Source organism: Barbus barbus (assembly GCF_936440315.1).
Source record: "Barbus barbus genome assembly, chromosome: 30".
Classification (NCBI taxonomy): domain Eukaryota; kingdom Metazoa; phylum Chordata; class Actinopteri; order Cypriniformes; family Cyprinidae; genus Barbus; species Barbus barbus.
Genome location: NC_136758.1, coordinates 17276594 through 17289171, shown reverse-complemented (window position 1 = coordinate 17289171; position 12578 = coordinate 17276594). Strand labels below are relative to the sequence as shown.

The 12578-nt window shown below is 39.0% G+C and overlaps 1 protein-coding gene across 4 annotated transcripts; it reads left to right on the top strand.

Annotated features, from left to right (window-relative positions):
- The first annotated feature begins 40 nt into the window (after positions 1 to 40).
- Positions 41 to 12088, top strand: srrm1 (serine/arginine repetitive matrix 1). 4 transcript variants are annotated; one of them, XM_079385666.1, is made up of 18 exons: positions 44 to 128; positions 638 to 727; positions 1317 to 1439; positions 1756 to 1881; positions 4128 to 4298; positions 4458 to 4552; positions 4922 to 5110; positions 5308 to 5505; positions 5614 to 5730; positions 6280 to 6455; positions 6627 to 6707; positions 6983 to 7069; positions 7252 to 7393; positions 8311 to 8403; positions 8496 to 9230; positions 9316 to 9499; positions 10429 to 10605; positions 11288 to 12088. In XM_079385666.1, exons 5-18 carry the CDS (start codon positions 4143 to 4145, stop codon positions 11297 to 11299), a joined length of 2442 nt encoding a protein of 813 aa, XP_079241792.1. In that variant the 5' UTR covers positions 44 to 128; positions 638 to 727; positions 1317 to 1439; positions 1756 to 1881; positions 4128 to 4142; the 3' UTR covers positions 11300 to 12088. The 4 variants fall into 4 exon arrangements, with proteins under 4 accessions (XP_079241790.1, XP_079241789.1, XP_079241792.1 ...); XM_079385665.1 differs by having other exon boundaries at positions 66 to 128; positions 11281 to 12088; XM_079385664.1 differs by lacking the exon at positions 1756 to 1881 and having other exon boundaries at positions 41 to 128.
- The last annotated feature ends 490 nt before the right edge of the window (positions 12089 to 12578 follow it).

Here is a 12578-nt window from a genome sequence, read left to right as displayed (position 1 = left end):
CAATCAAGGTAGTATTAAATAGATTTGAACATGCACCGGAAGTGAGGTAAAAGCTGCCCCGGCGCAGTGAACTGTGGGACATCGTGCCATATTGACACACGATAGAAATGGACGCGGGGTTTTTCCGCGTAAGTCTTATATTCTTTTATAACTCTCGTACTATAAAGGTCGAATCTGTTGTTTGCATGTGTTATTTGTCAGCAGGTTGTTTAGTTGGTTATTTTAAGGCTGTATTTGGTGTGTTCATCGGCGTGTGGCCGTAATGGCGGCTGCGTGAGGGAACCAGAAAATACTCAACAGATTAAACAGGAACAACAGATTTAAGGAACGCAGCGCGTTGAATTTCACATTATCGCCCTTATTCTTACAGATAAAATCCGCAGTAACATTATACAGTCAGCTGTACTCTGGTTAGCGTAGTTAAATGAATAACGTTATACAGACAGAAACCGAAACCCAGACAAATGCCATGTTCTTCTACGAAAGCGAGCTGCGTGTCAATATCCTACTCAAATAGTGAAATAATTCAGTTTATTTTCAGTCTCATACTGCAAATTGTATATCCACTTCAGATACAGATAATATGAAGTTCCTCTATATCATAAATTGTTTTAATCGTGAATTCTTGTTATTTCAGGGCACCAGTGCGGAGCAGGATAACCGCTTCAGCAACAAACACAAGAAGCTGTTGAAGCAACTGAAATTTGCAGAATGTCTGGAGAAGAAGGTAGAAAATATGGAAATACATGTTTTTCTTTGGTGAAAATGTGTTCATAACACCGTTACCATAAACGTTTTACATATTGTGTTTCCCTAGATTTATAATAAATTGTAAGAATAATATATTTTTTAAATTAATACTTTTATTCAGCACTGATAGATTAAATTGCTCAAAAGTGACAGTAAAGTAGTTTTTCAAAAGATTTCTATTTCAAATAAATGGTGTTCTGTTCATCAAAGATTCCTAGAAGAAATTCAATAAAGTATCACAGTTTCCAAATATAAGTTTAAGTAGCACAACTCTTCTCAGAATTGATGATAATAGTTTTTGAAGGAGCATGTGACAATAATTTTTTTTATTTTTCCTGAGCAATAATTTTTTTGAACACATTGCATACACAATGGTAATTCTAAGTGCTTTACATAAAATAATCACGACAATAAAACAAGGAATTAAAAAACTTATGACATTTTAATTTTAATAATAATCTTTTTAAAAATTGATTTAAAATTCATTTAAAATAGTTAAAAATAGAAAATGATAATACATACAGTACAATCAGTTTGAATCAAATTGTTTTCTTATTCGTCATTAGGTGGATATGACCAAGGTCAACCTGGAGGTCGTGAAGCCCTGGATAACCCAGCGTGTGACGGAGATCCTTGGCTTTGAGGATGATGTCGTCATCGAATTTGTCTTCAACCAGCTGGAGGAAAAGGTATATGGCCCCTCTGCTCTTCCCGTTGTCTTTTCACACATGCTGCAGTTATATATTAGATGTGTTTTGTTCTTTGGGAGGATGAGAGAAGGTTTGAAGTTCAGTGAATAACTGCTGACAGTTATTTGAAACATTTGCCATGCGTAGATGTAACAGCAGAAAACATCTAACATCACAGTCTTTAAGTCTCTGTCTGGTTTTAAAAAGACAGAAAAGCGGGTAAAATTGATATTCTCTCTCTCTGAAGATATGATTTGTGACACCGTTGCTTCTGAACAGCAATGTTCTAATGTTGATGTGATTTATGATTTAAAAGGCCTGAACCAATATGGATCTTATTCCTTGCATCTGAAGTATAGCACCAACTCCTAATTAGATCTCACCTGAGCCCAAAGTCTCTCTGAATCCAACTCTCCCTTGACGATGAGCTTTATTTTTTGAGGTGAGTTATAAGCAGGGCTTGACATTGTGCCAGTGGTAGAGTTATTTCAGCTTTATCATTTGTGCCTTTCTGTTTCAGAGTCACAGTTTAGCAGTACATCTTAAACACTAAGGCCTGATTACCATTTTTGAATATGACACAAGCATTAAAAAAAAAAGGAAAAAACAAACATAACATTGCATGTGAGATGATAGCGCAGTACAACATTGGTGTAAGTTATTAAAATAGAATTTATTAGTCAATCCGTGTTATTCTCAGTCTCAGTGAATAGTTCTACTATCAGTTCTAAAACAATACATTGGTTTCTTTTATGTTTGCGCATTTGCACAATACGAAACAAAAAACAACGTGAGACATGTGATATTTTGCGTTTTCATTAGTTTAGCTAAGCTCTGTGTATTAGTCAATGTTTTAGTCTAAAGATTTGATTTTCAGGAAGCTTTCGATTGGATTCCAGAGAGGTATTTGCTTCTATTAATGATACATAAAGGTTTTTCCTTATTCTCAGATCTAAAGAGGTGCTTTCAGTTTTTGCAATGGCATAGCCATACATTATCTTAAAGGAATGCTTCAGGATCAATACAGGATAAGTTTGATCAACATTATTTGTGGAATAATATCAGTTTCTTGAGAGAATAATTAAGTTGTCCTTTAGTTCGCAAAAGTTCTGAACCATGACCAGGGCCTCAGCCAACTGCAATGGGGGGGGACACACAGAATGACTTTAAATTATTCAAATTATTTAATTATACTTAAAAAAAAAAAAAAGTCCAAAAACTGTCTCCCTGATATTTTTTTTTTTTTTTTTTTGGAAAAACACTTACGTCTTTGAAATATTGTTGAATTTTGCATCTTATAGAATCACAAAATTAATTGTTTAATTAATTGAATATATAAACACTCAAAAGTTTGAGTCTGTCATAATTACAGGCAGCAAAAATACCAGAGGAAATATCTCGGCCAATATGGGCAGGCCTTTGGACAGTGAGTCAGAAATGTTGAGAACCTCTGTTCTAGGGTTTTCAAACTATAGAATTTGTGAAAATTACTGTAGAAATATATTTGAATGGAATTGAAAATGGTCCTCTTCAGTTTAATAAAAAAAAAATACTGGTTAGAAATAAAATACACTTAAAAGAAAGTCAACCTTTAATTTTTGATAATATTTTTTAGTAATTAGTAAAGTAGACTTAGTACAGTAATGGTATAAAGTGTAAAAATGCTTTTGTAAATATTTTCTGTTTTATAATCACTTCTTTCTCACGCAGTCAAAATGGGCCCTCCATATGAATGGAAATATAATACTGAAGGGTGCAAGCGAATCATAATTTTGGGTCTTTTCATTTATTCCACAGATGCTGTCATTGGAGCTTAACATGTATTGAACCAGAAACATTCGTTTAACTCATTTTAGTACACTGGGTGCTCAGTCCTGCTCTTGGAGATCTACTTTATTACAATATTTAGATCCAGCCTTGTTCTTATGACTAAACTCTGGTGTGATGTACATCTTAAGGAGCATGATACAGCACCCCTGTCTTAGCACATGGATCTTATAGGTGTATTTTCCTCTTCATTTGTTGTAAATAAAGCGTTTTCCATGCCTTGTGTACTCATTATTGCTTGTTCGTCTCTTGCAATTTAGATAAATGATATAGCATTAAACTCAAGGTGATTGAGTGTGATGCAGTAGTGAGGCGGAGGCCAGCCAATGGAGCGCCTTTCTCCGCCCCCCCCAGCCCACAGAGCCTGCGCCACTCACACTGAAGACAACTGGACTGTTCTTGCTTTGTGGGGTTTTGATGCACTCTGTTTGTGGACTGTAATATTTCTATCTTTCAGGAGTTTGATATTGCACAGGAAGAGACAGCCCTAGTTGTAGGGGAGGGTCTTATTGCTCCTTGACGAGGGGGTTGTGAACTGGGAGGGTACATCTCAGTTCAGATGATGACATTTAAACGTAATGCATGCTCAAAGGCAGTTTATTCATTTTAGAAGTGTTTTTTTGTTGCTTTTATACAATTGGTTTATTAGTAAAAATAACTTTCAGCTGTGGCTGTTGGTTTTAGAGACATTTTTTAGGCCCACAGCACAGGTACTAGGCTCTTGTTGAAAAGCAGCTGTTTACTTATGTTCAGGAAGGGAAGGTGTAGGTAGGCTTTCAGAGCTCAGCATTCTGGTTCTGTGTCAGTATTAACTGCTTGGTTTCCTCCCCTCTTTCTTCCTCCCTGCTGTTTGTGTTGCAGAATCCTGATGGGAAGATGATGCAGATTAATTTGACCGGGTTTCTGAATGGGAAGAATGCTCGGGAGTTCATGAAGGACCTCTGGCCACTGTTACTAAGCGCCCAGGAGAACATCGCTGGTATCCCATCTGCCTTCCTGGAGCAGAAGAAAGAGGAGATCAAACAGAGACAGGTGATGTAGAGAAGTTGCAGACTCGCATACTGATTAATCACAGTTGTATTGGTTGGAATGTGATTGGGTTTATGTTGCTGTGTTTGTATGATTGTATGAGTACAGCATGTTTGTGAACTCAAGTTGAGTGTAACAGTTTTTCTTCTCTTTGATGCTCAGATCGAACAGGAGAAACTCGCCTCTCTGAAAAAAGTAGATGAAGATAAAAGAGAGAAGGAGAGCAAAGAAAGAGCTCAGTCAAAAAGCCCTAAAAGGTTAGTTTTGGATTTGCTGTTAGTCAACATGAAATTTCTTGAACATGACGTATGCTTGGACTTGATTTTGTCCATCTGGAATTGACAGCAATCCAATTGTTTGGTAATTGCTACAAAATGTTATTAAAGTTTTATTAAAGATTATGAGAACACATGATTTAAAAAAAAAAATGCGCACAGATAAATCATCTGTTATAAACACTGTAGTATTCTATAAAAATAACATTACAAAATAACATTAATAAAATTGTCAATTTTCGTTTTCACGGTGACTTTTATAAAAGGATTAGCACATTTGTCAGTGTAAATAATGGTTAATTGTGCTTGACTGCTGCTTTTTTTTTTTTTTTGATTCACTTTTGTTCCCAGGAGGAAGTCCCGCTCCCCCGTGAAGCGTGACCGTAAGTCCAGTCCCTCTCGATCTCCTCGCCGAAAACCGAGCCCGGCTGCATCGCCGCCTTCCAGTCCACCCAATCATAAAGAAGAACCAAAGCCAGAACCGGACCAATCAGAGAGCTCCAAACCAGAGCCCCTCATTCAGGAGGCTTCCTCTACTAGGTAACTGTGGAAACCTGACATTGCATCCTAATATATTAGTCCTTCAAGCTGCCTTTGACAAAAAAAATAAAATTAATTTGTGCAAGTTCCATCTTGAGCCACAAGGAGTGACTTTATTTTACTGAAAATAGTGCATAAAATAGCCTTTTTGCAAGATGAGACTGACTTTTTTTTTTTCTCTCTGTTCTGCCTATCAGTGATCTTGTGGGTGACATGAAGCCGGACTCCGTGTCTGAGGCTGTGAAAGAGTCATCTCCAGATAAAACGTCCAAATCAGAAGACAGGCCCAAACCCAGAGACAGGGACCGAGAGAAGGATGGACGTAGAGATCGCCCACGCCACCGCTCTCGCTCTCGTTCACCTCGTTCTCGTAGACGGCCTCGATCCCGCTCTAGGTAAGTCTTGTCTCTGATGGTGAAGCCGTGTGATTTCTTATCCTAGATCCTTTTGTTTACCTGCTAATGTGATTGAACTAGGGTTTAAGCTAATGTCTCTGCCTCTAGGTCGTTCTCTCCACGTCGCAGAGCTAGTCCCAGGAGGCGAATCTCTCCAAGACGTAGGAGCCCTCCTAGACGACAACCACCCTCTAGGCATAGACGTAGCCGTTCACCTGTCCGCAGGTCAGTCTTTTTTTGTTTGTTTTTAAATATAAATTAATCATTTTAATCGGCTAGGATGCACTAAAATGACAATTAAGACTTAGTATAGGGTTACAAAATTAATATTTCAAATAAATGTTGTTCTTTTGGACTTTCTATTAAACAAAGAATCTTAAAAAAAAAAACTATCATGTTTCCACAAATATTAAGCAGCACAGCATATGATATGACACTGAATATTGGAGTAATGGATGCTGAAAATTTAAGATTTTCCCATCACAGGAATAAATAACTTTAAAAAAAATATATAAATGTAAAGTAATTTTAAAATTGTAATTGTTTCATTACATTTCATAACATTTTTTTGATCAAATAAATTGACGTTGGGTGAGCATAAGTCTTCCAAAAATATTTGAACTTTTGAATGGTTTTGTAAAGTCACACTGAGGTTTCATTGAGTTTTATGTTCTCATGTCTTTTTACTCAACTTTATTACTAGATACAGTCTTCACATGAACTTCTAAAAGTTAGGTCAACTTTGGTGTTTACCTGAACTTGTTTTTCTACTAGGCGGCGCTCTCGCTCCCGATCCTCCTCTGGTAGTTCCTCCTCTCGGTCACCCCATAAGAGAGCAGGGAAACGTGGGTCAGCTACCCCGCCCAGAAAACTTCCACGTCGCACTGACCCCTCCAGCCCTCCCAGAAGACGAGGTCACAGTCCTTCAGGACTAGACACCAGCCCTACAGGTTGCATCCTAAAACTAAATTTTGTTATTTGCAATTTGATATGACTTAAATTTGATTTAATAAATTTACTTAAGATTATAGTTGATTTGTTTCTGTAAATCAGAAATGGTTACTCATCAGTGAAATGTTGCTTGTAGGATATTAACCGTTAAATGATTCTGAAAATTTCAGCTGTGAAGCACAGGCCTGGTGGAAGAAACAACTCTCGCTCTCCTTCTCCTAAACCCAGGCGGTCCGATGCATCAGAGTCCGGTGAGGTTTGGTTCTTCAACATGGATTTGTGTGCATGTCAGAAAGATTTACGTGTGCAAGACTTGCAGATTGTGTTAAAATATCGTGATCAACTGATGTTATGGATTCTGCAGCTCATGTCTCATCAGTCTCTTCTGTTCATTACAAAGATGAGGGAAGGGTGCATGTTATGGGTTTGTGTGTGTCGATGTATGTTTTTGCACATCATGGGTGTGTGATGGTGGGCACATGGCTGTTTCTTGGGCACTGAAGGACTCCACTGCTTTGCGTTTCAGAGGAGGAGAAGGTGGGCAAAGGGTCAACAGCAGATTCTGTTCAGCAGCGACGTCAGTATCGCAGACAGAATCAGCAGTCCTCTTCAGGTTACCACCATTTTCTTTACGCTCATCACACTCGTTTGTCCTCACTTCCCTTCTCTCACTCTCTGTTCCTCTCACACCTGTGCTTGCAATAATGAATCATGTTGGTTGTGGGAGATTTACGCTAGTAGATGTTCGATGTTAGTACCAATAACCATGTTGGTCTGCTTTTTGTTTGCTTACAGACTCTGGTTCATCCTCATCCTCTGAAGATGAAGGTCCGAGGAGGCAGAATAGGGGGGCAGGTGCCAGGAATGGAGAAGTCAGAAGACGGCGAAGCCATTCACCTGCATCGCCACGGAGAAGGCACAGAGATGCATCCCCAAGGTAAAAAATCTGTAATATTTGCATTTACTTTACATTTTATTTGAACAAAGCATTTGAGTAGTGACCTTAGGTTAACCTCCTTACATTTTCACTTTAGGATAATAAATAGATTTTTCCGATTAATTGCTTAGATTTTAGTTGCTGTTGATTCCTGTAGTCCCTTTTTCAATTCAGATTGAACATGATTAAAAAAGTAATGGCAGGAAACCGCATAATTTTACGCAGTTGTAATTCTTGCTATACATACAGCATACAGCGCGAGCAGTGTAGTTTTATGAATAAATGACTGTGAAATGAAACTTGTTCTTTTTAGTGAATCTAAATTATGCAGTGCAACTAGTCTAGTCTGATTGACGACACCCTGATTGATCAGACTTGTAGAATATGTCAGTTCTGTTGTTACTCACCATAATGTCACTCTAGACTCAAAAAAACACAAATTAAAATATTTCTGGTAAAACCTGAGAGATTTCTGTGCCTCAATTGAAAGTCCATTCACCCAAAATGTTTGACAAGTTATAAAGAGATTGTAAGAGAAAAGTAATTCATGACTGACTTGTCACACTCGAACAATCCTCATTGCTTTTTGCGGAAGCTCAAACATGCTTGCATCATATGTGAGATCAAACCTCATTGCTTTGATTGGGTTTCGTTAAACACATTTTGTATTTTGAAATGAAAGCAAAATTATATGGGTTTGGATTGACATGTAGGTGAGTAAATTATGACAATTTTCACTTTTGGCTGAGTTATAAGACTCGTGAGCTTAAATCTGAGGCTATAACTGAACTGAATTAAATCGAATCAAATTTGACATGGTGAATCAGAATCGATACCCAGCCCTGTTGTTCACTCTTAACTTATAGATTCTTTATTATTGTGGAACATTTAGTTTAGATTCCCTTTTTCTCTTCCAGAAAGAGACGTTCTCCATCACCTCCTGGCCGCAGACATCGTTCACCTTCTCCTTTTCGCCGCCGCAGGTCACCCTCTCCGCCCCCAAGACGCAGGTATAGTCCAACTAAGTTTCTGTGGTTTTGGGTTGTGAAGACTCTTTGTCTGACTTGTACTTCATCCCTTTCTCCTGTCTGTCCTGTCTCAGATCTCCGTCTCCACCTCACCGGCGCTTTACTCCCCCTATCCAGCGCCGATACAGTCCCTCCCCTCCCCCAGCTCAAAAGAGACGCTCATCAGGGTCTCCTCCCAAGCGCAGAAGGTCTCCATCCCCTGTGTCCAAACGTAGAGGGTCTCCTTCATCTGTTTCAAAACGTAGAGGGTCTCCTTCACCTGTGTCCAAACGCAAAGGATCTCCATCGCCCATGTCCAAGCGTAGAGGGTCTCCTTCACCTGTGTCCAAACGCAGAGTGTCTCCCTCGCCTGTTGTAAAGCGCAGAGCATCTCCCTCACCCATTACTAAACGTAGAGGGTCTCCTTCACCTTTGTCCAAACGCAGAGCATCTCCCTCACCTGTTGCTAAACGCAGAGGATCTCCCTCACCTGTGGCCAAGCGTAGAGGGACGCCCTCTCCTGTGGCCAAACGTCGCTCCTCTCAATCCCCGAAACGGAGTCGTGGCAGTAGTCCAGGAAAAAGACGTACTCCACCCTCTTCTACTTCACCCCCACCCCGCCACCGTAGAAGTCCCCCTGCAGCCCAACGGGGTAGAAATACTTGCTCTTCTCCCCCTGCCCACAGCACTCGAGTGTCTTCCAGTCCTCCGGCCCGATATGGCCCCTCTGGTTCATCCCCACAGAGACAAAGACGTCAGACGTCCCCGTCTCACAGCACCAGACCCATTCGCAGGGTCTCCCGCACACCAGAGCCACGCAAATCTCAGAGGTACGTTTTTTGATGGAGCCCCTTCTATTTGTGTAACACGGACGTGATGATCTCTGAATGACTATGTATTCCTGTCAATTTGTAGAGGTTCTCAGAGCCCCCAGCCAGTAAGGAGGCAAGTTTCACATTCACCATCTGTTTCTCCTCCTCCTGCTCCAACGGCTCCCAAGCGGCCTGCTTCTCTCTCACCTTCTCGCTCTACTAGCCGTTCTCCACCTCCACCTGCCAAAAAGAACGGCAGCGTCTCCCCGAGCCCATCACCTAACAAGGTACGTCACAAATCAACAACAAAAAAACGTAATTCTAAATGTTTTTCTGATGCAAGACTTTTATTTTAAAAGGTGTGCATGAAAGCTGTTGACACTTCTGTCAGATGCACTTTAGTTAAGTAAAGAGTGCCTGAGAAAAACGCGGTGTCCCGTTTCAGTATCTGAGATCTGATGAGATGTTGAAAGTTTTAATTGTCAGTGTCATTAATCTATCGTTGTTTTCGTAACTTGTAAACTTGTAAAAATATCGAAATATCCTGTCCTACCAGATGTTATACAGTGTTTGTAGCGCACGCTCGTCTATAGCACGCGCGAACTTGGTGCCACGCTGTATCACTTCACTAAAGTGCAGAAACTACGAGCATGCAACGCGTGAAATAATAGTACAGTACCGATAAATCACACAACTGGTACTGCGTGTGTTAGCTGGGAAGGATTTGCATGAAGGTATGATATTCATTCTATTCAGGAGCAGTTTCCGCGTTTTGTATATATTTAAATAACTGTGGTGGCTCATACCAACTTAATTGTATTAACAAAAACTAGTTTGGGACTGCTATTTAAAAAGCCTTACCTTTTATAGGTTGTTTATTCAGTATTAGTCATATTCTTAACAGTCAACTTAATTTTTGTGAAATAAATTTGCTTTGGTTTTGTTTTTTAACAAAAAAAAATATATATATAGATATAGAGTGGGTCGCAGCTTCATGACCATGGGATGACGTGGGTCTCAAGGCCAAACCAGTTGAGAACCACTGCCCTAGAGAGAGCTTCTAAAACTAGTTTTTTTTTTTTTTTTTTTTTTAATGGGTCCAGCTGTATTTAGGAAAGCTACTGCCAAAAGTATTAAAAACAGTATTAAAATCACTGATGCTTTTGATGTTATGGTTTTGCTTGAAGTCAAAAGGTTTTCTTTGTTGGTTCTCTAGAACTCGGATGCAGAAGGTAGTAAGAAGAAGAAAAAGAAGAAAGAAAAGAAACACAAGAAAGAGAAGAAACACAAGAAGCATAAGAAACAGAAAAAGGAGAAGAGTGGAGAAGAAAAGAGTGGAGGGGCGGCAGGAGGACACGGAAAGGAAGCAGAGCCAGATTCTGATCAGAAAAAGGTGAAGTTACACTTTTAAAGCTGTATGAACAATCAATATAAAATAGTCTGATTTCTCCAGTAATATACATGTATTTCTGCCTTTACCATAGTTTTTAATACACTACCGTTCATATATTTTTTAAGTCTCCTATGCTCACCAAGGCTGTTTACACTTAATAAAAATAATGTAGTGTAATGTATTCCTGTAATGGCAAAGCTGAATTTTCAGTGGCCATTACTTCAGTCTTCAGTGTCACCATGATTCAGAAATCATTCTAATGTGCTAAATTGGTGCTCAAGAAACATTTCCAATCAATGTTGAAAAACAGTTCTGCTTAATGTTTTGTGTAAACTGATAGTTTCTCACAATTCTTTGCAGAAAGTTAGAAAGAAATGTTTATTTGAGAGTTGCTAAATGCTACAGAAATCTTTTGAAACACTTAGAAATGTCTTTACTGTCACTTGATCAATTTTAATGCATTCCTGCTGAATAAAACTATCAAGTTTTTAATTTTTTTTTTAATTTTATTATTTTTACTTTGCTTACCCTAAAACTTTGAACTGTAGTCTATATGGACTGGAGACATGTAACTTGAAGAACTTCTCTTTGAGATTTTACATGGTGTCTATATTGTGAAACACACTGTAACTATAATTCTCGAGTCAGACATAATTAATGCTACCTTTCCTGAAGGAATCAGAGAGTGAAGTAGAAGACCGTTTGGATGATCTGGAGAATCAACTACGCGAGAAAGCTCTCCGCTCGATGAGGAAGGCCCAGATGTCCCCATCATCTCAGTCCTGAGGAAATATCCACCACACCCCACATTTCCCTCTTTTTCTTCCACTCTCTACATTTTAAATGTTTGATGTTGGTTCAGCTTTAGAATGTACAAATTGTTAAAATTCACCCTAGACTTTTGTTTGTTTGGATTTTTTTTTTGGCATGTTTATTGCTGAGGAGTTTTATGGGGTGGAAATTGAGCAGTTGAAATTTCTTCATCAGATTCTGCCCTCCTTTCCACCCTTAAATACTGTTGACAACTTTATCTGAAAAACAAACCCCTTTTTTAGTCCCCGACCCCCCCCCTCTCATTATTCCTGTGTTGCTTTTATGGTCATGATGAAACAAATTGAAAAGCTTATTTGCAGTTCTGAGTTAATAATGTACAATTTAGCCTATGGATTCTCTCTTCACTTCAGCAGGACTTTTTATGAGAGTTTTGTTTGCGTGGATGGCAGACCCCAGCATGTTTGTCCTCTTGTGTGCATGATCCATAAACCAAAACACCCAGAGAGCTGATCCAGCAGGCTGCTCTCTTGGTTTACCTGAGCATTGTGGCAGCGCTCGAGCTCTACTGCGCACATGAGAACAAATTAGTGAAGTCTGTTTTCATCCTTTATTTTTTGCTTTATATTTTTTTGTAACCTAAGTTTGAAATGGTTGAACCCTGCAGTAATTTCTGGCTTTGAACAAAGTCACATTAAAATGATGAAAAATGTTTGTTTTTTTTGTCTCAAATCCTTTTCTTTAAATTGCATAATTGTTTACATCTGCAATTTGATATTTCTCTTTAAACAAAAGTGGCTAAATGAGAAACCCAACCAGTATGGTAGGATAGAGAGAACATTACATAAATTACATTTGGTATGCATACAAGGCTGTTTTACATGTTGTCTAGTCCATTGTGGTCTAGATGGTTCTGTGGAAAGCCTGTGGTGTTCCAGGTCTGGTGATGACACATAATCAACGGCTGTACATCTTATCTTGTGTCGTCCCCTTGGCAACATTAAGTGATAATTCTTCAGTAGCCACAAATGAAAGCTCAGTGTGTTCTTATTGTGTAGTGTGGTTAACAAGGACCAATCTGCAAATACAGCCCAAGGCAACAATGTTTATGCCCTGGATGTTATTTTATAGTGCCACCTGCTTCCTAACTGGCCACAGGCAGCTGTGGGAATACATAGGTGTTTAAGACATAAGCATGAGGT